The sequence below is a fragment of the Myotis davidii genome, unplaced genomic scaffold (assembly GCF_000327345.1).
Source record: "Myotis davidii unplaced genomic scaffold, ASM32734v1 scaffold59, whole genome shotgun sequence".
Taxonomy (NCBI): domain Eukaryota; kingdom Metazoa; phylum Chordata; class Mammalia; order Chiroptera; family Vespertilionidae; genus Myotis; species Myotis davidii.
The window spans coordinates 939,018-965,089 of NW_006293001.1; the positions used below are offsets into that span (position 1 = coordinate 939,018).

At 36.3% G+C, this 26,072-nt stretch overlaps 1 protein-coding gene across 10 annotated transcripts in view; it reads left to right on the plus strand.

Moving 5' to 3' along the window:
• MARCH7 (membrane associated ring-CH-type finger 7) overlaps nucleotides 1-26,072 on the plus strand; it is a 48,554-nt gene that overhangs the window by 6,396 nt on the left and 16,086 nt on the right. For 3 of the 10 annotated variants that reach the window (XR_001514310.1, XM_006766472.2, XM_015565740.1), the window contains exons 1-6: nucleotides 1,548-1,682; nucleotides 11,854-12,018; nucleotides 17,834-18,029; nucleotides 19,751-19,915; nucleotides 21,580-22,669; nucleotides 25,580-25,749. Coding sequence is in view for 9 of the 10 variants with exons in the window: in XM_006766472.2 (XP_006766535.1) it covers nucleotides 11,866-12,018; nucleotides 17,834-18,029; nucleotides 19,751-19,915; nucleotides 21,580-22,669; nucleotides 25,580-25,749 (1,774 nt within the window). In the remaining variant the exon portion in view is untranslated. Of the gene's footprint in view, nucleotides 1-10; nucleotides 55-1,546; nucleotides 1,683-7,324; nucleotides 7,329-9,851; nucleotides 9,858-11,851; nucleotides 12,019-17,833; nucleotides 18,030-19,750; nucleotides 19,916-21,579; nucleotides 22,670-25,579; nucleotides 25,750-26,072 lie in introns of those variants that run through there. The other 7 variants (XM_015565739.1, XM_015565738.1, XM_006766473.2 and 4 more) reach the window with 7 other exon arrangements.

A 26,072-nucleotide genomic window follows, 5' to 3' on the forward strand; every position in this document is an offset into this window, starting at 1 on the left:
AGGGCCAGCGGCTGGAGCCCGACTTTGGTCTCTGGCAGTGGCCTTTTCGACGGGGTAAGGAGCGCCCCCGAGCCCCACGGGCCGGGAGGTTCCCGGGGGGATAAGGCGGGGGTCGGAGCCCCGCCAGCCCGGCCTCGAAGCGAAGGGGCTGTCCCTGCCCCTCGGCTGCTGCGAGGATTTACGTCGGGATCCCGTCCGGGTTCTCGGATGGCGTGAGACTCGGGGGCGTTCTTTTGGGGCTGTGGTCAGTTGTGTGGCTTTCAACGTGAAACAGGTGATGACATGTCTAAAAAACGGACCTGATGGCGTAAGAGTTAAAAATATGGAGGCCACCAGTGGTAGAACACTCCCTCATTTTGATGAAACTGCGTAGTGAGGGCTTGAGAACGTGTGCGAACACGTACCAAAAAATACTAAAATACGTTTTTCCCCCTACGTATAGATGTAGATAATATGTACGGAAACTCTGTCTTGGTAATAAATTCGTCACGACTGGTATCGTTTGGCACTTTTCAAAAGTAAAGGTGCCAAGTGAAATTGAATTTGGTAAGACCCCCCATACCCCCTGATTTTTGTAGGTTGCTTTTTTGGGGGGTATTTTTATTATTTTAAGTCTCCCATTTTCTTACTCCTATCCACCCATAATGTTATAGAGCTAAAAGGTAAGGTTAAGGCTAAAGTTTTGACTTAAAACAGACAGTGTAGGTTTTTTCCCTCATGATTTGGGGTATTTTATTTACAGCTCTGCAGCATTATGTGAAAGAACAGTGGTGTACCAGAAGATCTGGCCATGAGTCTTGATTTTTGCAGCAAATGACTTAACCTCTTCACATTTCCTTAGAAATGCAGCAGTTAATGCCTAGACTTGATGTGAGGAGTAACTTAGATGAGGCTGTCAGCAATACTGGGGGACCTACTGCTTGCAGAGTGAATTCTCAGTGGACTGGCACAATTGGAGTTGGCACCTAACCGCCACTTGTTCGGGAATTCTTGTCCAAATACCCTTAAAAGTCTACTCTTGCCTGTCATGTCCCCCACAGATTGCTCACAGCTTCACACAATGTATACTTACATAAGTTCCCTACTACGAATGTGTGGAGGTAAGAACTTTAACAACTCTTATTTTGCCTTATGCTTACATATCACAGATGTAAGCATAGTCGGGGTTGTTTTTGTTTTTTTTTCAAACTCTTGCCTGCTGGGTAAATGTCTTGAGTAAAATTTAAAATTCCTACTTATTTAAGTACAAGCGATTTATCTTTCTGCCACATTAGCAAGAAAGCTTATTTTCCTAGATGAAGCACAAAGATGCCCCTACTTAGACATGCCACATAGGTTTTACTTGAAGTTCTCAAATCATCAACTTGGATATAAAAAGGCATCCGTGGCACTCATGCAGCCAATTTTTAATCAGCCCTGTATTCACTTCACAAACTCTTCATCTGGTATGTGTTCAAGAGTTACCCACACTTCACTGTTGTATTTTAGGAAAATAATTGTAGTAGTGCAAAATTATCAAATAATGTAAAGCATTTTTTGATAATAGGTTGTTTGTTGTTTACTGGTTTCTAGATGAGGGCTTCACGTTTCAAGGAATGAGCTTGACACAGCGTCTGCCCTCCCAACAGCTCACAGTTTAGTCATCAGACTAATATATAAACAACTACTCCTATTATCTTAGTGTAAGTACATAATAGTACCTTGGCAGCACAGAGGATGGGTGTTTATTCTTGGGGAAGATTTTACAGGAAGTATTGCTTTAACAAAGATGTGAAGGATGATGACTTAAGAGTTTGATAATGAAACTGCAAAGTCATGGTATCATGGTTTTAGGAGTGGGCAGTTCCTTCCCCATAACTGAAACAAATTGAATGGAAATTAGAGCAGGCCATGAAAGACCTGTATTGTTTTACAAAGTTAGTGCTCTGCTGTTGGGATGGAGAGCTATTGCATCCCTGCACCAAATAAAAATAGTTTTTAGATTATCTTTGCTGACACATACTTCTTTACTACAATAATTAAGTGCCAGTGCCAACTGGGAAATGCACAGGCTTTCATCAAACCTCATTTTTAACCAACAAATTAAACTTAAGAAGTAATGAGTCTAAAAGAATCAACAGCTGATCACATTTAAGATGATTACCATTTAAAATGAGTAAGATTTTGAGTTCTTACTAAAACCTACTTGAATTCATTAATGCAGAATCCTATTACAGTGAAATAATTTATCTTCTCACAAATCATTATTTTGCAAGAAAATATATCTAAATACAGTTGCTAATCATAAAATGAACCCAAAAGCAGGGGCATAAACTTATAATTTGAGAGTTATTTGGCTGGAGTTTAATTTTTATTGACCTTAATTTTTAACTTTTATATTCTGGTCTGAACTCATGGTCAAAGCTGGTTTTTCTCGTTCTCTGTGATATACCGGTTAGACTAGATAAGTTGAACACCTGGTTTTCAAATCACCTACTTGTCTTCTGCATACACCCACTTTTGTCTACAGCTTTAAAAGAAGGCATATTTTTTTATCTTAAAAGTTAGTTCTCATTTTCCATTATAATTATTGCACTTGAATGTAATTCTCACTTCCAGAAAAAAACCCTAAAATGGTTTCCACTTACTGAGTGAAGATTGAAACTTTAGACATGAATTTTAAATATACTTCAAAGGAGAACAGATTATCTCAAAGTACTGTGGTGTAGACTTACCATAGTCACATTTTCTCATGTAGATATTGAACTTTTTTCTAGTTATTTTTTAAAGATGGGTCTTTGTGTCTTAAGTATTTGTTAGCTAAAAGTCTTTAAAAGACCCAAAAAATTCTGTGCTTTCCTCATGTGACCACCCTTAACTTCCATGTCTCCATGTTCACTAAGAACAATAAAACACGAGAATTTCTTACTGAGAAAAAATTTTTCCCCAGAAGCAGATTTTTAAAAAAAGAATATACCAAGTACTGTAGGGATACATAATAGAATTTAACTATGTTTGTAGTTAATAATTAGCAATTACAGTACATTGTTTTTTTATAACTCTGGCCTTCATGACATCTATGTATTGTATAGTAATGCTGTGCTTTTGGTAATTCAGCACCTGCAACTCACTTGGATATTTAAGGCAAATTCTCATTTACTTCCTGAAGTAGAATCAGATTTTTCTTAGAAACTGACATGATAAATGGAGGAAAGTGAAAGTTAGGTTTAGATTTTGAAGCTTTATGGCTGGATAGCAACCCACCTCAAAATCTAGTGGATTAAAGCTACTGTCAGTGTAAGAAAACATTCAAACCTGTGAAGAATTTTTTGTGAGTTTATGTGAGCCAAACTGTCAACAAATACCAAGAAGCAGAATTTCAAAGGATTGAGATAATGCTCTGGAGAATGGCACTCCACCATAAACTGCTTTTAGTTTAAAAAGTTTTAATTTCAGACCATCCTTTGTGGTTACTTTAGCTCTCCGAGTTTGCAAGGCCGTCACACAGGCCTTCCCTGAGCTAGTCAGGTTAGCATGGCCCATTTTTGGACACACTACTGTTTACTATTTTTTTACACTTCTGTGTGCCTTTTGGGCAGGTATACTTGTTTTGCCTAGGTTCACTCATGTTCACCATTCAACTGGGAGATTTCTCAGGCTGGAAGGTCCAAGATGGCATCACTCACATGACTGACCGTTGGTGTTGCTTAATATTTAGGCTTTGCTCCAAGTGGTCTTTTATGATATGGGGGTTTCAAGACCAATCCGAGAGAGGGAAAACGGAAGCTATAAGACTTCTTACAGCTTCGCAAATCATAAAATGTCACGTAACGTGGCACATACTTTTATTTTTTAAATCTTTATTATTAAAAGTATTAACGTATGTCCCCTTTTCCTCCCCCCTCCCATTAACCCCTTTGAGCCCACCCCATGCTGCACATTCTCTTAAAGTAAATCTCACAAGACAAGCCCTTATTAAAGAGGCGTGGAATTAAGATTCCACCTCTTACTGGGCAGAGCAGCAATATCACAATACAAAGGGGCCTGTGTGCTCAGATGGGAGGGATTTATAATTTACCACAGGTTGCTGCCACCATTTTAAAAACAGGCATCCTTAATGTCATTGGGATTTGCTTTAAAATAGAGGATGGTAAAAGTAAAAGCAAGATAGGTTAATTGTTGAAGATTGATTGGTACATAGAGGTTCATTATTGTCTCTACTTCTGTTTGAAATTTTTCATAGTAAAAAAATATTTGATGCATACTTACCTATCTAAACTGCATTTAGTGAAGTGATTTTAACCTTCCATTTAGTATTTACTAGAGTAGTACTTTATTGTTTTATATTTACTACTTCCTTTGTAGTATGTAGCCACTAAGGAGTGTAAACCATCAATACAGCAATTTCGAAAGAGAATTATTCTTAGGGGGTCTTTATAGAGTTTATTGTGATATAAGTTGTAGAAAAAACCACATCTTTTCATTTGCAGGTAACTATTTGCCTTATTTATCAAAGTAAGACCAAGTGCATTAAAAAATTTTTGGAAAACTAAGTATAAAGAAGGAAACAAGCCAAAACCGGTTTGGCTCAGTGGATAGAGCGTTGGCCTGCGGACTGAAAGGTCCCGGGTTCGATTCCGGTCAGGGGCATGTACCTGGGTTGCGGGCACATCCCCAGTAGGAGATGTGCAGGAGGCAGCTGGTCGATGTTTCTCTCTCATCGATGTTTCTGACTATCTCTCTCCCTTCCTTTCTGTAAAAAATCAATAAAATATATTAAAAAAAAAAAAAAAAAGAAGGAAACAAAACGTGCCCAGGGACACAGTAACATGTTAATAATAGTGGCTATTTCCAAGTTTTTATGCATGTGCTTATATAAGTAAGGTCTATCGGTTTCTTTGCCTTTTAGTAATATCTTCCTGTATGTAATCTCATATACTTTAAATAAAAAGTCTTTTTATTTTGCCCTGGCCAGCATGCTCAGTGATTAGAGCATCAGCTTGCACACCAAAAGGTCTCAGGTTCAATTCAATTCCAAGTCAAGGGCGGCACGTACCTGGGTTGCAGGTTCAATTGCTGATATGTGTGTGTGTGTGTGTGTGTGTGTGTGTGTGTGTGTGTGTGGAGGGGGGTAACCACTCTCTCCCTCTTCCCCCCTCCTTTCCACTCTCTGCAAATCAATGGAAAAAATATCCTCCAGAGAGGCTTTTTTTTTAAGTCTTTTTTTTTAATTGTGTTAAAATCCAAGCTCAAATAATGAAAAAACTAATAGAGTGTCTACTAAGCTGTTCATATGAAAATCCTTTTTTGACATTGATGGTATTGCTTGATAATAGCTGGTGTTTGCTGGATACATACTATGTGCCAGCAAAGTTCATAATATACCTGTTTAGTTGATACTATTATAATTCCCCTTTTGTGGGTGAAGAAATTAAGCATAGAGAGTAAATCTAAAGGCACAACGAAGTAAAGGACAGATTTCAAAGCTTGTGCTCATAACTATCATATTTCTACTATCAACTTTTTCCATGCTTCATTCTGGATGATCGGTTTCTAGCCTATTTCCCAATTCCCTAGTTTTCCAATTTTGCCAAGTTAATTCATTAGTTTTCCATTTTTTTAAACATTGGGGCTGTCTTCTGGTTTCGTTGATTCTTATCTCTCGGCACTGTGTTGTAAGTTTTTATCGACTAGCAAACATTTTAAATAAACAGTAGAGTGTTTATTATTTTTAGCTGTATATGGACATACTCTCCTCTGCTTTTGTTAGTCTGTTAGTGTGGTGGGTTGCATTGGTTTAGTCCAGTGGTCGGCAAACTGCGGCTCGCGAACCACACGTGGCTCTTTGGCCCCTTGAGTGTGGCTCTTCCACAAAATACCACATGTGGGCGCACGTACAGTGCGATTGAAACTTCGTGGCCCACGCGCAGAAGTCGGTTTTCAGCCTGGGCAAGTCTATTTTGAAGAAGTGGCCTTAGAAGAAGTGGGGGGTGCTGGCCGGTCAGGCGACGGGAGACAGGGTGCAGGGGAGGTACATTGTCTTGAGGTACAAGTATAGAAGATGAGTGTGGATGGGAGAGTTGGAAGAGGTGGATCTCAGTGAACGTACCTCAATCAGATTGAGGACGTTTTTAGCAAAGGCCAGGTAGGGGTACCTTAGTAAGTTAATAACAATGTACCTACCTATATAGTTTAAGTTTAAAAAATTTGGCTTTCAAAAGAAATTTCAGTCGTTGTACTGTTGATATTTGGCTCTGTTGACTAATGAGTTTGCCGACCACTGGTTTAGTCTGAAGTTGAACTGGGTTTGGGTTTTATTATTGCTTTATTTACCTTCAAAGTACTACAGTAGTGGACTGCCACTGTGTGGTACTTAATGTGAGGCCCAGAGTGGGGGAGTATTTCTTTCAGTATTCTTTCACTAGCCTCAACTTCCTGTAGGTCCTGCAAATCTGCATCACAATGGGGTTAGATTGTCTTAAGTCTCAATAGACTGCTGTTGCTTCTTATTTGGAGCATAACTCATGGTGATTAGGGGTGGTTCTTAGTTCTATGCATCCTCCTCCAGTTTTAGGCAGGGTCTGTGTACCTTATTCTCACAGGTGGGGCGATCCCAAAATTTCTGCTCTTCTCCCTCCTTCCTAAAATTTAGAATGCAGGCAAGACCCCTGCCACTGCCCCTGTCCCTTCCAGCTGATTTCTGCCTTGTATTGGTGGAGGATCTTGGACAGGCAGGTTTCATAGCCCTTCAAGGTTGAAAGATAGCTGCCTGTATTAATGCAGAGTCCTTGCAGAAAGTGGCTCTCCTACCAATAGATGATCCCACCTGTACTCACAAAGGGTCTGGAGTATGGATGAGTTTCTTCAGGAAGCTCTTAAACATAGGCCCAGTGTGGTCATACTACAGAAAAAGAGACTTCATATAGCCTGTCTGTCCTCTCTCTTAGGAATACTCAGTGTAGAACTATGTAAAAAATGCCTTATGTTGGGGCTCCCAGAATTTCTAAACTGTCACACTAGCAAATATTTAGCCTTCAGGAATTTAAGAATTTGATAAAATTTGGCTGTTTTTTTAGCAGCTTTTATGTTGGCCACCTTTGTCCCATCTCCCCTTGTCAGGGGGACTTATCATTCTTCGTAGTTCAATTCATCTCGTGCCCTGCAACCTCAGTTCTGGTGGACTCAAGAAAAGTGATTTAATAGATTATTTGGCTTACCCGTATGTTAGAGTAGGAATGATGTTCTTTTGTGGCTGTCTACATACTAAGCAAAGATGGAGTACTACCCCCCCCCCCAATTTTGATTTATTTTGCTGGAAAATATTCAAGTAGAGAAGAGTTGGGAGAATAGTAAAATTAATATTTGGATGACCTCACCTATATTCAGTAGTTGATAATTTGTCACATTTATTGTATCTATATACTAGAGACCCAGTGCACAAATTTGTGCACCAGTAGGGTCCCTTGGTCAGGCCTGTAGGATGGGGCTGAAACCGGCTCTCGGACGCCCCCAAGGGGTCCCGGATTGTGAAAGGGCGCAGACCAGGCTGAGAGACCCCACTGGTGCACGATCGGGGCCAGGGAGGAACGTGAGAAGTTGGCCAGCTGTGGAGGCACCATGGGAGGGCTCCAGGGAGTGTCCAGCACAACTCGGCCAGACCCCACCAGCAAGCTAACCTACCGGTTGGAGCCTCTGCTCCTGGTGGTCAGTGCATGTCATAGCAAGTGGTTGAGTGGCCTTGGCATATCATTAGCATATTATGCTTTGGTTGGACAGTTGACTGGACACTTAGCATATTAGGCTTTTATTTTTTTTAAATATATTTTATTGATTTTTTTACAGAGAGGAAGGGAGAGGGATAGAGAGTTAGAAACATCGATCAGATCAGCTGCCTCCTGCACACTCCCCACTGGGGATGTGCCTGCAACCAAGGTACATGCCCTTGACCAGAATCGAACCTGGGACCCTTGAGTCTGCAGGCCAACGCTCTATCCACTGAGCCAAACCAGCCAGGGCTAGGCTTTTATTATATAGGATGTTATATGTGATCGTACATATAGTATTTACTTCGTAAAATATGTAATGTTATTTTGAAGTATTTAACACTAAGTTGCAGACATCATGACACTTTCAGTCTTCATTCATACTTTCTGTTTTATGAATCAGGATTCAGCCAAGGTTCATATATTGCATTGGATTTTGTTTCTTTAGTCTCAAACTAAAAGAGTACAGTACTTTTATATTTTTTCTTTGTGACATGTGGTTATTTGTGTTTGTTCTCTACTAGATTATAACTTCTTGATAATCGCTTCCCAGTATGTTCGAAGTTGTCCCCTCAACTCAAACCCTTGTTTAGTGTTAATTTTAATATGTCTATCACATACTAAGCACCTAAAAAACCTATCTGTTAAATGAATGAAAAAACTTAAAAAGATGCCTCATAGTACCTTGCAAGTGGTCAGGTAGAAGTTTTTCAAGGACTGTGCATTTTAAGTTTTTTGCTATTTTTTGTGCTTTTGACCTACAACTTATGCAACCATATTATGTAAGTTCTCTGGTAACACCTACATTGTAGAAATTCCATCAGTTTATGTAGAGAAGTTGCCAAGAATAGTTTCATATAATATAACATATCTCTCAGAGGACTCTACCTCTTTGCCTTCTCTCGAGAGGTTTGCTTTAAGCAGATTTCCTACTAGGTTAGTTTCATTCTGCAAGTATGCAAGTAAGTATTGGATATAAATATAGTCAAAGTAAACAAAAGTATGATTTAGAAGCATCATTGTTATTGAAAACCATCTGTAGGCCTGTATCTTTTAAAAAGCACTTTGTCTACCTCTTTAAAATCCTCAAGTCACAAATACAGTTCCTTGTTTGTATTTTCATAGATTTTTTGATAAAATAACAAGTCTGCTACTTGTTAAATCATTTATGGACTTTTTAAAGCCTGTCAGTGTTTAACCATTAATACTCGTTGTACTAATGTATGCTTTCTTTAAAAGTCCAATTCATAATACACCTCTTTTTAGTAAAAAAAAAACAAAAATTTTGTGCAGACATGCATATATAGCTTATAAAAAGCTAAAGCTATCATATGCTTTATCAACCAAACCAGGCCAAAGATACAGCACAAGCACTATTAATAATTGTCCTGAGATAATGAGCACAAATTCGGACTTTTCTGGCCATAAACTGGGACTGTTCTAGGCAAACCAGGAAATATAGTCATCCTGCTTAAAACGAAAACTAATTTTTTGCCCCATCCTACCTCATTCCCAATCCCATTTTCCAAAGGCAGCAACCCTCAACTTTTTAGCTCTTTTAGGATTTACTTTCATATTTCCAAATGATGTATTTAAACTGTTTATGATTTTTCAATATTCTCTTAGTTTTCCTTACTCACCGTTGTCTTTTTTATTTCCCCTACCCATCTTCATCCCATAGCATATTTGTCGCAAATCAATAGCCTAGTTATATAATTATAACTGTAAATATTGTGTTCATCCCAAAACAATACCTTCTTTCTTGTACAATAGCTGTTTTCCCAACTTAGAAAATTAATTTATTAAACTGCCGTTTGCTCAGCATTTTTCCAATTGTATCATTTTTGCCAGAATAGTTTCTATTAGATGCTTTTTTTTTTTTTCTTAGTACTTTACTTCCATTATCTATGATCCTGCTCCAGTCTCAATAAGTTCCCTATGCTTTCTTCATACCTTTGTAAACTTCCCTGGGTATTGTGTTTGGTTCTTTAGTTCCTTGCACTCCTATTTTTCTACCACATGCTCTTTTAGCTTCCTTTGGTTTTTGTTTTGTGATTGATTTCTTTAAAATATTTTTAATTTTTTTTTTTATTGACTTCAGGTAGAGAGAAAGAGATAGAGAAACATCAGTGATGAGAGAGAATCATTGATCTGCTGCCTCCTGCACGCCCCCCTACTGGGGTTTGAGTGAGCCTGTAACCCAGGCATGTGCCTTGACCAGGAATCTGAACCCTGGTCTCCCGGTTCATAGGTCGACGCTCAACTGCTGAATCACACCAGCCGGGCATGTGATTGATTTTTTTAAAGATCTTGATGTCTCAAAATGTGTCCTCTCCATCTCACATTCAGTTGTCAGATTGGAATTCAAGGCTAAACACTCTTTTCAGTATTACAGTCATTACTTCATTATCTTAAAAGTTTTTAAAGTTGTAATGAAGAAGCCACTCTAATTACTTTTGTATGTAACCTGCTATTTCACTCTCATAACTTTCTTTTATTTCTGGTGTTCTGAAATTTTAAGATGCTAATTTGTGCTTAGTGTTAGTCTCTCTGATTTGCTGAGTACCTTAGTCCTTTCATTGTATGAAGATTTATATCCTTAAATCCTAGAAAGGTTCTTTGATTCCTCTGATAACTTTTTCTTTATTTTCTCTCCTCTCCTTCTGTAACCATATTATAGTCTAATCATAACTCCCCTTGACAGTTCTCCTATTTTTAATTTACTAGCACATTTTCTACTTCAGGGAGGTTCACTCAACTTGTTTATGTTGATTATTTCAATATCACATTTTTAAAAATACCACATTTTGAAAATGCACAGCACATTGTAGTCTGATTGCTTTCTCAAGCATCCTGTTATTATTTTATAAATGAACGTCTTATCCCTTTGAGGACAGTAATTAGCTCCTTTCCTCACATTTTCTCTAAATTTTTGTTGTTTACTTTGGTCATTATATTAGAGGCCTTCCTTGGATGCCTGGTGATCCTTGATGTTTGTGTATTAGAGGGAAGTACTAAAGAGCTGATTAGAAACTCTTGGTGACTGTGTTGTAGGGTAGGATGATCAAGTGGCTAGCTAGCTACTTTGCAATTGGGAGCATTCCAAAGGTTGACATCCAGAAATCCTAACTCTGGTGTTTTGTTTGGTGATCCAAGAGTAAAATTAAAATCTCTCAGTCTTCCAATAGCATTGTAGGAACAATCAGGAAAGAGTCTTAGCATTATCTATAATAATACAAGGGTAATATGCTGACTAGACATCTTCCAGACAAAGCCACGGTAGCAGGGAGAGCAGTTAGGGGCGATCAGGTCGGCCGGCAGAGCAGTTAGGGGGATTAGGCCAGCAGGTGAGAGCAGTTAGGGGGATCAGGCCAGCAGGGAAGAGCAGTTATGGAGATCAGGCCAGCAGGGAAGAGCAGTTAGGGGGATCAGGCCAGCAGGGAAGAGCAGTTAAGGAGGATCAGGCAGGCAGAGCAGTTAGGGGCGATCAGGCAGGCAGGTGAGCAATTAGGAGCCAGGGGTCCTGGATTGGAGAGGGTGCAGGCTGGGCTAAGGGGACACCCCCTCCCCCCATGCACGAATTTCATGCACCGGGCCTCTAGTGTTTTAATAAAAGTATGTATAAAGTGGAGGCACAAAAAGAAAAGTGCTTGTTTTAAGACCTTATCCAGGAATTGAATGGGGAATGTGTAGACTTTTCCAGACACATACAAAGACCTGTGAAAGCATTTTGTGTTAAGGGGTGTACAAATAGCTAATGTTCATGGTAAGAGTATTGAACACCAATAATAGGTAAGAATAGCAAGATAATCAAGGCAAATTGGTGTAGGAGTTTTTATGGAGAAAAAAATTGAATAAGGAAAAGAGCCCAGGCTTTGGAAACAACAAACCTCAGTTCTTCATCTCACTTTCATTATGTGTGCTTCATATTATGGACAGTAGGGAACCTTTGATAGATTTTGAACCTCTGCCTTATAGAAGAGGGGTGGGGTGATGATAGTCTTATAATTTATCATGCTACACACTAGAGTATAGTTAATTTGCATGGGTAATTCTTGATTTGAGCTGCATGCTTTCCCAAAGGCAATTCATCAAAATTTGTACCTCACAGGAAACCTTAAGAATGGAGTCTAAACCTTCAAGGATTCCAAGAAGAATTTCTGTTCAACCCCCCGGCTCTTTAAGTGCTAGGATGATGTCTGGAAACAGAGGAAGTAGTTTAAATGATACCTATCACTCAAGAGACTCTTCATTTAGACTGGATTCTGATTATCAGGTAATTTCTTAATATGGAATATATATACAGTCTCTCTTTCAGAATCCTTGGGGCCATGTGTGTCTTGGATTTTAGGTAAGTAGTAGAATATGTTTAGAATACCCTTAGCTGAATTTGAGGCTCAAAACTTATGTCTGCAGCAAAATGAATGATCATTTATAGCAAGCAGCAAAAACTTAATGGTTTTCAAACTTCTGGAACTTCAGAATTATGAATGAGGAATTGTGATCTTACTAAAAATGATCATACTTTCCAAAGACTTGGAAGCTTTTTTACCTAAAAAAAAAAAGTGTCAATTTAAGTATACATTTAATTAAATTAATCTATTCAGGTGACTGTCTGAAAACTGGAAATTGCATCCTTTTTCTTTAACGTTACATTCATATATCTGATTTTTCTCTGTGAGTATACATGGCAGTGGTAGAATAGTCATTGTTAAGTGTTTGTTTTGTTTTTTTGCAATATGGACAAATTTTGGGACTTTTATGGTTAGTAATGATTGCACTAATTCATAATCTATATAAAGCTACATGTGCTACTCTTTTTTAAAAAAATACATTTTATTGATTTTTAAAAAATATATATTTTTTACAGAGAGGAAGGGAGAGGGTAGAGAGTTAGAAACATCGATGAGCGAGAAACATCAATCAGCTGCCTCCCGCACACCCCCCACTGGAGATGCGCCTGCAGCCAAGGTACATGCCCTTGACCGGAATCGAACCTGGGATCCCGTAGTCCAAAGGCCAACGCTCTATCTACTCAGCCAAACTGGCCAGGGAATTTTATTGATTTTTTACAGAGGAAGGGAGAGGGATAGAGAATTACAAACATCGATGAGAGAGAAACATTGATCAGCTGCCTCCTGCACACCCTGTACTGGGGATGTGCCCGCAACCAAGGTACATGCTCTTGACCGGAATCGAACCCGGGCCCTTCAGTCTGCAGGCCAATGGTCTATCTACTGAGCCAAACCGGTTAGGACTGCTACTCTTAATATAACTAATTTTCCTTCAGTTTTTGGAAAGGTTTATTAGGGTTATAACATAGTAGTTGTATAAAGCTATAAATCTTAGATGGCCTGACTTGTAAGTTCAGTGCAATTTATCTTGTCTTTTACATTTAAGTTTATTGCATTATTGTCTGAACAGCTAATTAAATCACACTTAATTTGCTAGAGTCTGATGTTTTGGTAACTGAATCTTAAGAGAATTCTTTAATGAAAATTTCTGTCAGGTATTTTATATCTATGTATCATGTGATATAGTATATGACGTTTACTACATAGTAAAAAACATTTTATAAAATATTTAGAGAAAGACAAGTGAAAAGTAATTTTTCTAAAATGTCCATATCTACATACAAACTCATAAACATTATATGAACTATTTACTTAATCTCATTTTCAATATTAATTGATATTGTGGATTTTTGTTTTGTTTCTTAATTTTGTTGGTAGACAAGTGTATACTTGCCAGTGGCCCAGAATCACATCCTTTGTATTCTATAGAAATGCTGTAGGTTAAATGATGTTTTACTTCCTAAGAGCACAGAATTGTCTTGTGTGTCCCCCGCCCCCCATATTTATAGAAATTTCTCTTCTGATGCTTGTATAATTTTTCATACAGCCTCTTAGTGAGAAACACAAGACTCTGAAATCAGACTATATGGCCTGGATTGGAGTATTGTTTCACTCATAGCTATGTGAACTTGGGCAAGCAAGTTACTTCACATCTTATTTTCCATATTATTTAGTCAATTGGGTTGTTAGAGTTAAATGAATTAATACATTGAATGAGAATAGAGCTGCCACATGGTAAACACTACATAAATGTTAGCTTCTACATTTTTTTATTTTAGTTACGCTATGGATTAAATAATAATGGAAACACCTTATTTTTATATAATGCTTGACATTTCATGAATATTTTTGGCTTTTAGTTTTACTTATATAGGACACATACTTGTCATTTCATAAAATAAGGATCTAAAATCTGGAAAGATTAGTGATTTTTCTTAGAAAATCACATGATTAGTAAATATGTTCCTGAGCTTAAGAATCTATTAGACTTCTGGATAGCTTTGTTTCTTCTTTGGGGAAATGGAGGTTCTAAGTTTCGAACAATTGATTTGCTAAATATATTTGGATTCTCGGCCATTTGAAAGCCATGTTGCCTCTATTGTTAATCTTGCTGATACTTCTGTTCCTCCATCTTTAAATTTTGGTTACAATTTGAATGGTTGAAAACTATGATCATCTCCTCTCTTTGGTAACAGTAAGCAGAATTTTAGATATTTTAAATAGAAATTTTATTTCCTATTAGACTGTTGATAATAAAAAATTTGGGAGTATTCTATGAATATGTAATTGTTTGTTATTTTTCTATGTTTCCTATAATTTAATTTAAGCAGCTTTTCCTGTTTTTGTTTTTTTGCTTTGTTGATAGTGATTACTTTTAATATGAAATAATAAAGTAGGTTTTTTATGAGGTTTATGAGGTTCTAGGTGCTTTTTTCAGTTAGTGATATCTTTTATAATTTGTAGATCAACTATTATAGAACTTAATACCATTGCATATACTTAAATAGTTATGTTTCTAGAGAATTAAAGGATTAAAAGATTTAATTTTTGTGTGTATATGCTTATCTACTATAAGTACTTCCCATGGAAATAAATATGTATATACATGTGAATACATGTATTCATGTATGACCCATGAGAGTGGGTCAAGGTTATAACATCGAGAGGCATTCATAAGCTCTGCAGTGTTTTAAAGTTAAACTTGGACTCTTTCTTGTTCTGGGTGCCAGGAAGATCACACGGAAGAACAACTAGCTTTATAAGGTGTTTTGTTCATAAGGAAAAGAAATAACCCATTTCTCAAAGGAAGCAACCCTGTAGCACTCTGGTCTGAAAGGGGACAGTGAATAATATAATCGACTGTTGTCATGTAATATTCATACTATAAGTGTATATACCTAGCATAGTGAAACTGCTATCTTCTGTCCAGTCTACCCTTTTCATCTTCTACAGTGTTCTGAGGATATTTCTAAGAAGTTGATCTGATAGTATTTCCTCCTTGGGTAGTTTCCAAAATCATATTTATTTGCAGAAGAACTATTCAGTAACAATTTGTGTAGTCCATGCATAATTAGAAAAATAAGGACAAGTTATGGATTTTGTGCATATAAAATGTATTCACATTAAAAGTCTGTTTAATTCTATTATAACCCTCATGTTTGGGGAGCACATAAAATGCCCTTTTTAAAAATTTGTAGATAAGATCTGGCCGGTGTGGTTCAGTTGGTTATAGCGTCATCCCATACACCAAAAGGGGGCAAGTTCGATTCCTATTTAGCGTACATACCCAGGTTTGATGATCCCTGATCAGGGCGTGTGGGGAAGGCTACCTATCCATGTTTCACTCTCTCTGTCTTCTCTCTCCTCTCCCTCTCCCCCTTTTTTAGCTCTAAGATCAGTTTTTTTTTAATGGGGGTAAGATTAGATGGTATTTGCTATTTTAGATCTCCTTGTCAAAAGTGGCTCTAAATTTTAAATTATAACATTTTTTGTTTTGTTCTCTGAAATCTAAAGGTGTTAAATCACTGGCATGCAGGATAATTTTCCCAACACCCTGATAATGGCACATAAAATGATTTGGTTTTGAAATACCTAATGAATTTATCTCTTGTGCCAGCACAGTTCATTGATTGGGGGCAGAAGGCTTGTGATACCAAGCTTGTGCTAAGCTGAAGAGTGCCACATTCAACTACCAAAATATTCTTGGGCAAGGGATGGATAAAATCCTGATCTAGTCTGTTCATACTTTTTCAGCTTTACATCTTTTGCTTTTCCATATATGTGAAGTTTATTCTGTAGAATTTCCTGAATGTATGTAGTATGCTTCTCATAATTTAAGCATAATAGAAGATCAAGTAATGTAGTAATGCTTTAGAACACTAATAGCCAACCTTTCGGACCTCATGGACCACGGGTTGGCGACCGCTATTTTAGAAGAATGCCCATGGTAGAGGGGTTTATGAATCTTTTTGTGTTGTTTATAATACTCCTCATTTGCCTACAAGTGAACTCTGTCTCATTCTATGAATTTTCTCCTACTCTCCCCAGGCATAGTTAGGCATTCTCTTTTCTGTGAAACTTTGAACATAACCTCCTATTATAGCCTTACAGTAGGTCCTCGGGTTACGTTGAAGATCTATTTCTACGGTGTGATGTAACACGATTTTCACCGTAAGTCGGAACCCACCTACATAAGCACGTACGTCACTCACATGGGGCACATACACAGCAATAATGAAGTGAAACAGTAAAAAAAGATTTAAAAGATAACAATTCCTGACCTTTACATGTGGTAAATAAATAATAAAAAACATAAAGCACATATATACATATGTCGAAATGACAGAACTTTTTTTTATATAAATCAATGGGAGATGGTGACGTAACCATGAAATGATGTCATCGAATCCAACGTAACCCAAGGACTATCTCTATATTATAAGTAGAGGTCTGGTGCACAAAATTCGTGTGTGGGTACAGTCCCTAGGCCTGGCCATCTTCAGGGCCATCTTCCCCAGCTGCTGCAGCCGGCCCTATCCCCCACTGCCACCCACCCCCAGTTCCCCGTTCATTATGGGGCAATCGGAGCCTGATGACTGGGAGAAGGGACTGAGAGGTGGTCAGTGCACCTCATAGTGACTGGTCAAGCAGTCATTCTGCCGTTCGGTCGATTTGCATGTTACTCTTGTATATACATAGATTTCTTATTGTTTCTTATATTTACTCTAGAACTCTTTGATGGTGCACATTATTTGGGGTTTATATTTATCATTAGAATGTTAGGTTAACAGACTGAATTTATGGCTCATGTTATATTCCATTTTTCACCCTTGTCAAGAAGTATAACACTTAAAAGAACATTGTTTTTCTTTTTTAAGATTCTTTAATAAGATGAACTGTTTATCACATATTAAAATTATTATAAAACATTTTTATTTTCTCTAGAACTCACTTTTATTTTAGTCAATTTAGGACCATTTCTATAATTGTGGTTAAAATATGTTCTTATTTAAACCTGTGTTTTTAAGGAGACAAGCTAATATTTTCTCTTTTTAGGCATTATGTTAGGTATACTGCCTAATCATTTAATGAATTAGGAAGAAGTAAAATAGTTTGTACATTGTGAATAACTTGTGTATTGGGTTGTTTTACTTTTTGTGTTTTAGGTTGTTTTATTTTGTGTACGTCAGTTTATACGTTAATAGAGAAAACCTTGAGCAAAGAGTTTTAAAATATGCACCTTTTTTATCTACTTCACTGACGAAGAGATTCCAGATAATTGGGTTGTAGTTTCTTTTTTAAAAAAAACATACTGTTTATAGTGTATTACTATATTCTTAACAACATTAGATTCAGGATAAATTTTTTATTACTTGAAAAATTTTCATAAGACTGTTCACAATCAGTTTATATATTAGTGTCTTTCTTGGCATTCTGTCCACCTTTAAGAACAGGAAACAGGTTCCTCAGAAGGTTGAAATGAATAAAGTTTTTGCTCTTGAGTATTTCCTAGCTAGATGTTTATATACAGTTACATAGAAGACTTAATCTAATTCAGATTTATTACTCAACCATATACAATTTCAGTATAAAATAAAGGGACAGTGGGTTATAGGGAACAAAGATTATGGAAAACATACATGATAGAAAAATTTGGTCCTTGGGAATATTGTCAATTAAATTTAATATTGAATGCAAGCATTTTATTCCTTTAAAAATTTTTTTTTAATTTAACAGTCTACATCTGCATCGGCAGCTGCATCTCCATTTCAATCTGCATGGTATAGTGAATCTGAGATAACTCAGGGTGCACGCTCAAGATCACAAAACCAGCTACGGGATCATGATTCAAAAAGACCTAAACTTTCCTGTACAAACTGTACATCTACCTCAGCTGGGAGAAATATTGGACATGGTTTAAATGCGGTATCAGGTAAGAATTAAATTTATCTAAGGGTTACACCATATGTATTTTGGACTAAAGCTCTTTTCCCGAGACCCGGTATATATTAGGCAAATAGAGCCAGTGGAGTTTCCAACATCCTCCCTTACTAGTTAATTAGTGCTGGAATTAAAATTAACTAGAATAGCCGAAAATGTATGGCGATCAAATTGGTAAAAGTGACATGTATTCTTCTGTTGTTATAGGAGGTAAATTTTTTGTTAGTAGGAAAGCCAATTTTTCTGAAGTGGACAATTATTTTCAAAGCACATCTTCTATATCTTCTTTAGCTATAAAAACCTAATATACAAAGGATCCCCTCAGGAGTTTGACTGACCAGGAGTTCTATCGCTTGCTGTGATGTGCGCTGACCACAAGGGGGCGGCACGGAACAAAGGGAGGCCCTGGCTGGCAGCCAGCAGTTGCTAGGGCCACTACCCGTGCACGAATTTTGTGCACTGGGCTTTTTAGTCTTTTATAAATGAGAAACGTGGTATATATTGCTTAGAAAATATGAAAATTCTTTATTTAAAAAATAGTTGGTGGTATTCCACTAGTTTTATGGTAGGAATCAGAAAGCCATGATTCTAGCCCTCTAATTAGATGTTGGCATTGTACAAGTCACTTAACCATTTAGTGGTTTATTTGTAAAGCTTTATGCTTGGTATTTTTGTACTCAGACATATTTGTTGTACAAATTAAAACATCTTTTAAGATGTTAGGAGCCTCCCTCCTCACTTATACTCTTTTTTTTTTTTTTTTTTAAATATATATTTTATTGATTTTTTACAGACAGGAAGGGAGAGAGATAGAGAGTTAGAAACATTGATGAGAGAGAAGCATCGATCAGCTGCCTCCTGCACATCTCCTACTGGGGATGTGCCTGCAACCCAGGTACATGCCCTTGACCGGAATCGAACCTGGGACCCCTCAGTCCGCAGGCCGACGCTCTATCCACTGAGCCAAACCGGTTTTGGCCTCACTTATACTCTTCAAATGAAACACTGTCCAATGCCTAAAATTGTTTTAAGGTGGTACAAAACTTGTGATGACAGGATTGGATATAAAATTCTTAAAATGCATATGTATTACCAAATAAATTAGTGTAAGCAATTTCTTTATATATTTTTTTAAAACATGTTTTTATTGATTTTTAGGAAAGGAAGGGAGGGGGTAGAGAGAACCATCTAGGTGAGAGAAAAATCAATCAGCTGCCTCCTGCATGCCCCCTACTGGTGATCAAGCCAAGACTTGAGCAGGATAGAGTTTAGTGTTACAGAAGAATGTGTTTTAATAGGAAGTAATTTTGTAAGTGATGAGTTCATTTAGTGAATAATTTTATGTTTTGCTAAATTTTTAATATATTTTTATTGATTTCAGAGAGGAAGGGAGAGGGATAGATGGAAACGTCAGTGATGATAGAATCATTGATCCACTTGCTGCTTCCTGCACACCCCCTACTGGGGATTGAGCCTGCAGCCCAGGCATGTGCCCTGACCTGGAATGGAACAATGACCTCCTGGTTCATAGCTTGACACTGAGCCATACCAGCCACACTGTTTTGCTAAATTTTACTTCTGATTACAACTGTGTAACTACAGAGATTTCTGTAATAAATTACAACCTCCCTGTGTAGTACAGAAGATTTTTTTTTTTGTCATTAGAAACCTTAAAAGCTCTCTCTGAATTAAAACTTCTTTGATTATTTTAAGATTCTTGGAGACATAGTCAAGTTCCCAGATCTTCATCAGTGGTACTTGGATCATTTGGAAGTGACTTAATGAGAGAGAGGAGAGATTTAGAAAGGAGAGCAGATTCCTCCATTAGTAATTTTATGGACTATAGTCACCGAAGTAGTGATTTCACAACTTCATCGTGTATGTATAAACTGTATTGTTACATATAACTTAATCTGACAATGTTGTTTTCCTCTTTATATCACTAAATTACAGTACAAAAGAATAAATGAAGTGAATTTTATGGAAATTTTAAAACAGTTTAATGTTTCCTACTACCTTATTTGTTGGCTTTTAAAAATGTAAACAGTTCAAAAGTGCATGAATATCCAGATTCTGTGTGCCGATAAATTTTTTACTTGCTCTTTTAAGAACATATGTGCCATGAAGTATACTAAACAATTCTTGTATATTCCAGTATAATTTGCCTTATGTAATGTAATAAGTAACCAATTATAGTTAAATTCTAAACTAAATAAAGCTTGAAATCACCATTTTAAGACAATTTAAAATTACCTTAATTTAACACAAATGTGCCTTTGTTTTCTTTTACCCACACTGTCAGTGCACATAAGCTTGAGCTTTTTAAACATAATTACCATAAAACAATAATATTAAGTAACTGAAGATGGAAAGTGCTGATGAAGTAGACAAATATAGCAGGCAAAAGTGGAGCTTGATTTACGTAGAAGATACATTTGTTTCTAAAGGTTAAGTTTATTTTAAATAATCATATTGGGGCATATCTTTGCTTTATTTAAGACAAATGAAAACATCTTTTTATTTGCTTGGCTTTGAATGGATGACCTTTAGTAGATAGTATCAATAGGTTCTAGATTTGGGAATATAAAAGTACTGGGTAGAATAGATTTATCCACTAACAGCTTCTTTTTTCCTGAGGCTGCATGTATTAGCGCAGTAGTAATTTAGCTTTTAAGTTAGGTGTATGGGTAAGCATTCTTTATAAAGGAATGCTATAGATTTTCTCATCCCTATGAATTTTAGAACCACCAGTGGTGTACTTTTAAAATTTTAGATGTCAGGACTTTATTCTGACTCATAGCTCTCAGCCAGTATTAAAAAGCAAAGGTATTTTAGAAGAGTAACCAGGGATAAGAATCACTGCTGTTACATTGAGGAGGGCCGGGGCACTTTTAGCTGTTAGCAGAGTTTGCCATAAAATTACAAGGGTGATAATACCTATATGAAATAACCGTTATGCTTTCTGCAGAGTAAGAAAAATCTCCCAAACACTGTTTCCTAGGATTATTTTGCTTTTGTTTGTTTTGGTTTTGGTATTTTTAATTTAAAAAAAATCTTTATTGTTGAAAGTATTATTTGTCCCCCATTTCCCCCATTGATCCTTCTAGCCCACCCCCACCTCGAGTTTTTATTTGTTACAAGAGTTGTTTACATTGACTTATTTGGCACATTTAAAATTCCTTATTTGTTTAAATGTTAGATATTCTACCATATCAATTTCTGATCAGCAGATTCAGCTGTTTTACATTCATCAAGTTGGTAGATTGATGTTTGCCTCTCATAAGCGCTCATTTCTTTTTAGATTCTGTATAAAGTATAATATTGACTTTATATAAAAGTGCTAGATTTCACCAAATGTATAGAAAGAGAAGCACATTTATGGTTTTTTTCTGTAATAATAGTTAAGCTGTGTAGTTAAAATGTAGCAGTATTCAGTTTCAAACCAGTGTTTTCATTTTGGCAGTAATTAGTCATTAATAAATGCAAGTTTTATTAGTAGTCTATTTCATGTAATTAGCTATTTTCCTTTCTTTCAAAAACAGATGTTCAAGACAGAGTTCCTTCTTCATATTCACAGGGAGCAAGACCAAAAGAGAACTCAGTGAGCACTTTACAACTGAATACATCATCCACAAACCAACAAATGCCTTCTGAACGCCAGTCTGTACTGTGCTCTAGGGATTCTAGTAGAAATTCTGTAAGATCAAATTTTTCTCCAAGAGAATTGGAGTCTCTCCAAAGCAATACACAGCCTGGATTTTCTTATATTTCAAATAGAGGTGATACCTCAACCATAAGCAATTCAGATAGGATTGGTTCATCTCAAAGATCATTTCAAGAATCTTCTGACAATGAAGGTAGACGTACAACAAGGAGATTGCTGTCACGTATAGCTTCTAGCATGTCATCTACTTTTTTTTCACGAAGGTCTAGTCAGGAATCCTTAAATACAAGATCATTGAGCTCTGAAAATTCATATGTTTCTCCAAGAATTTCTTCACAGTCTCGTAATGCAGTATCAACTTCTGATGTTCTTGATAATAGGGCATCTGAAGCTTCTCAGGGATTTCGATTTCTTAGGCGAAGATGGGGTTTGTCATCTCAAAATCATAGCACTGAGCCAGATTCAGAAAATTTTAACCAAGAATCTGAAGGTAGAAATACAGGACCCTGGTTATCTTCCTCACTTAGAAATAGATGCACACCTTTGTTCTCTAGAAGGAGGCGAGAGGGACGAGATGAATCTTCAAGGATATCAACTTCTGATACACAATCTCGATCTCATATTTTTAGAAGAGAATCAAATGAAGTGGTTCACCTGGAAGCACAGAGTGATCACCTTGGGGCTGCTGCCAACAGATCACAAACACCTGCAGCATCGAGCAGTGCTGCTACAGGTGGCTCCATGTCAGATTCGGCTCGCAGTGGAAGAAACACAGGAATGACAGGGATCCTTCCTGGTTCCTTGTTTCGATTTGCAGTCCCCCCATCACTTGGAAGTAATTTGACCGATAATGTCATGATCACTGTAGATATTATTCCTTCAGGTTGGAGTTCATCTGGTGGGAAAAGTGATAAAACTAAAAGTGCACCTTCAAGAGACCCAGAAAAACTGCAGAAAATAAAAGAGAGGTAAATTTAAATACCTGTCTTAATCCCATAAAGCAAGGGTAGATTAGAGAAAAAAGTATTTCTAAAATTTTAGGCTTCTTATAACATTAATATCTAAAATTTGTTCCCCTGGGCCCTGGCTGGTTTGACTCAGTGCATAGAGTGTCGGCCTGGGGCCTGAAAAGTCCTGGGTTCAATTCTGGTCAAGGGCACATGTCTGGGTTGTGGGCTCGATCCCCAGTTGGGGACGTGCAGGAGGCAACCAGTCAATGATTCTCTCTCAACATTGATGTTTCTATCTCCTCCTTAATTCTCTAAAGTCAATAAAAATAAAATAGAATTTGTTCCCTTGAAATTTATAGTAAGATGTTAGCATTGATGTTACCTCTTAAAGGTAAAATGGATGAGAGTTAATAATGGAAGTAGGCACTAAGGTGTCTACTACATGAAGAAATAATCTAAAGATTATTTTTAAACAGGTTTGGATACAGAAGCACACAAAGATAAAAATGTTAATCTCTTAGACTAGTCCTTGGTAGACTAGTGCCAAATTGGATTCGTAAGGAGACCCAAGTGGTTATGGATTATTAAGATGATTTATTTACTATTTATTTGTAATTCTCACCTTTTAAACATAAAATTATTTACACATTTTTAATTTTGTTTTTAAAGTTCCAAGTATATACTGTATATTCTTTATTTGATAGACCAGTTTAAATTTCAGACTTTTAAAGAATATACTAATCTTCTGTACAGTTGAAGTTTGCTTTAAAATGTCTGGTAAAAGTGGAAAGGTGAAAGATCAGAGATTATAGAACCAATTAGATTATTAATTTTATCATATTTTTCCATCTAGTAAAGTAATTTTAATGAAATGGGATAGGGTAGTACATATAAAATATAGGAAGAAAAGACTGTAAAGCTAAGGTTATAGAGTGTTTTGTTGTTTTTTGTTCATAAAGGCCTAATGTAATTTGGGGGGAACATAGCTTTTACTATCATTTTCAATAATTTTTTTTGTACTTTTAAGAAGAAATACATTCAAGTCTAATTCTGGGAATAAAGGGAACTTCACACGCTTTCTGAGATGTTGGGCGTTAGGCTACTATATTCCATTTTTCCTTATAAAGGACAAATTATACCATGTGACTCTTCCTGCTTTTAAAATTTCTGATTTTTCCTTTCTTGGAGAAAGATTTACTCTCTGCCCTGATAGTATTAGTTTAACATTATTGTAGCAGCTCCCTCTAATTGCAAGCTGTCTACTGAAGAATGTAGTTATCACTATTACAGCTATTATAACTAATAGTTATAAATATTTCATGTGCCCAAGTAAGGTTTATTTGAGTGCAGTGATGTAAGCAGCAGGTTAATTTAATGTTTTCCAGAGAAACAAGCTGGCACCATCCTCTCTGGTTGGTTTTACAAAATTTGTTGGTTATTTTGCCATAGAATTTGTGTGTGTGTAACCCTTTATTGTACTTTTTGCTCATGAGGATTTTAAGGCACTACATTTAAATTATAGTAGTGCCCTCTTACCTGTGCTTTCACTTTTTGTGGCTTTAGTTATTTGTGTTCCAAAAATATTAAATGGAAAATTCCAGAAGTAAATAACTCATAAATTTTATATTGTATGCTTTTCTGAGTATCTTGATGAAATCTCATTCCACCTGGCTCTGTCCTGTTTATGATGTGGTTCATTCCTTTGTCCAGCTTGTCCACCCTGTACAAACAGTACAATAAGATACTTTGAGAGACCACATTCACATTACTTTTATTACAGTATATTGTTGTTATCACTCTGTTTCATTAGTTGTTAATCTTTTATTGTGCCTAATTTATAAATTAAACTATGTTCTAGATAAGTATGTGTAGGAAAAACATAATATATATAGGGTTTGGAATTGGAGATCTTGATATGTACCCCTTGAATATTGGGGGGGTGGGGAAGCTACTATAATAAGAGTGCAAAAAAATTGCATCTCCCAAGTAAAGAATAATTAAAACAATGAACTGTAGAAATTTAAATCTAAAGGTAAAACAAAAATTTATGCTTGAAGGCATACCTCTGGTTAAACCAGGGCATGAAAGTTACCTAGCAGCTGTATACCTATTCCTCTTTCCACACATCTACTAATATTGCTAAATTTATTGTGAACCAATATAATCCAGATTTTATTTCAATAATAGCATTCAGTATAATCAATTTACTGAATACCTCTTTCATGCTAGCAGTGGGCTAAGCCAATAGGGATTTTAACAAAAAATTAATTTATTATACAGCTAATATTCTACATTTAAGTTATTCTACATGTCAGCCTATTAAGTAGAGTATATAGGTTAATGGAAATTGCTCCACATTTAAAAGCCTACCAAAGAGGATTTACTAACATAATATTGCTGGGGATGGGTAAATGGAAAATTTTTAAATCTAGTTTGTTTTTTCTGTAATGTAATACAAAAAGCTTATCAGTTTGAACATAATGTTGTTCTGACAATATGTAAATGAGAAGTCACTAGTCTGTATTTCTTCAAGGCATTCAGGTTGTTTTAAAAGGTTTTGGAGAGATGGGGGGTGGGGGTGGGATTGAAGTAGTCTATGATACTACAGAAATTAAAATCTCTCAGGGGTACTTGTAAAGTGACTGAAAAATATGGAACTTAAACACTAGTACCAAAGACAAAATTACTTAAATAATTGGAAGATAAGTAATAGGATAGTTTATTTTATTTACCTTTAAAATATTTATTTTAATTTCCATTGTTAAGGTTTTTCATGGTGGTTGCTGTTTATTGTTACTGTTGTTTTTTCCTAATCAGAGAAAGAGTAGAAATAAAAGAAAGGTATTGTTTGGGATTATATATGACTGGAAATGACCAATCAGGATTAGCTTTGATAGCTCTGTTTAGGAAATCTGCCTTATTTTCCAGCCTCCTTTTAGAGGACTCTGAAGAAGAAGAAGGTGACTTATGTAGAATTTGTCAGATGGCAGCTGCATCATCATCTAACTTGCTAATAGAGCCATGCAAGTGCACAGGAAGTTTGCAGTATGTCCATCAAGAGTGTATGAAAAAGTGGTTACAGGCGAAAATTAACTCTGGTAAGATTTAACCTTTTTGTGTATTTTGTTTCCACAATTTTTCCAAGAGATGTATGCATGAATGCATATTAATTAACAAATCATTACAATTTATTGTCAAATTTATATTCTTACCAAAGTGTCTTGATCATTTTTTGAAGCAAAAACATTAAAGCGCATTAGTCTTGTATCATAACTTCAATTTATACTATTTTTAATATTTCATTTATCCAGTAGACAATTTACTTCAGAGTTATAATATAACTATAATTTGTTATTGCTAGGTAACCATTATATCATGTAAGATCCTTTTGAAGAGATTTGTTTCTAATGTTGTTGTCTAA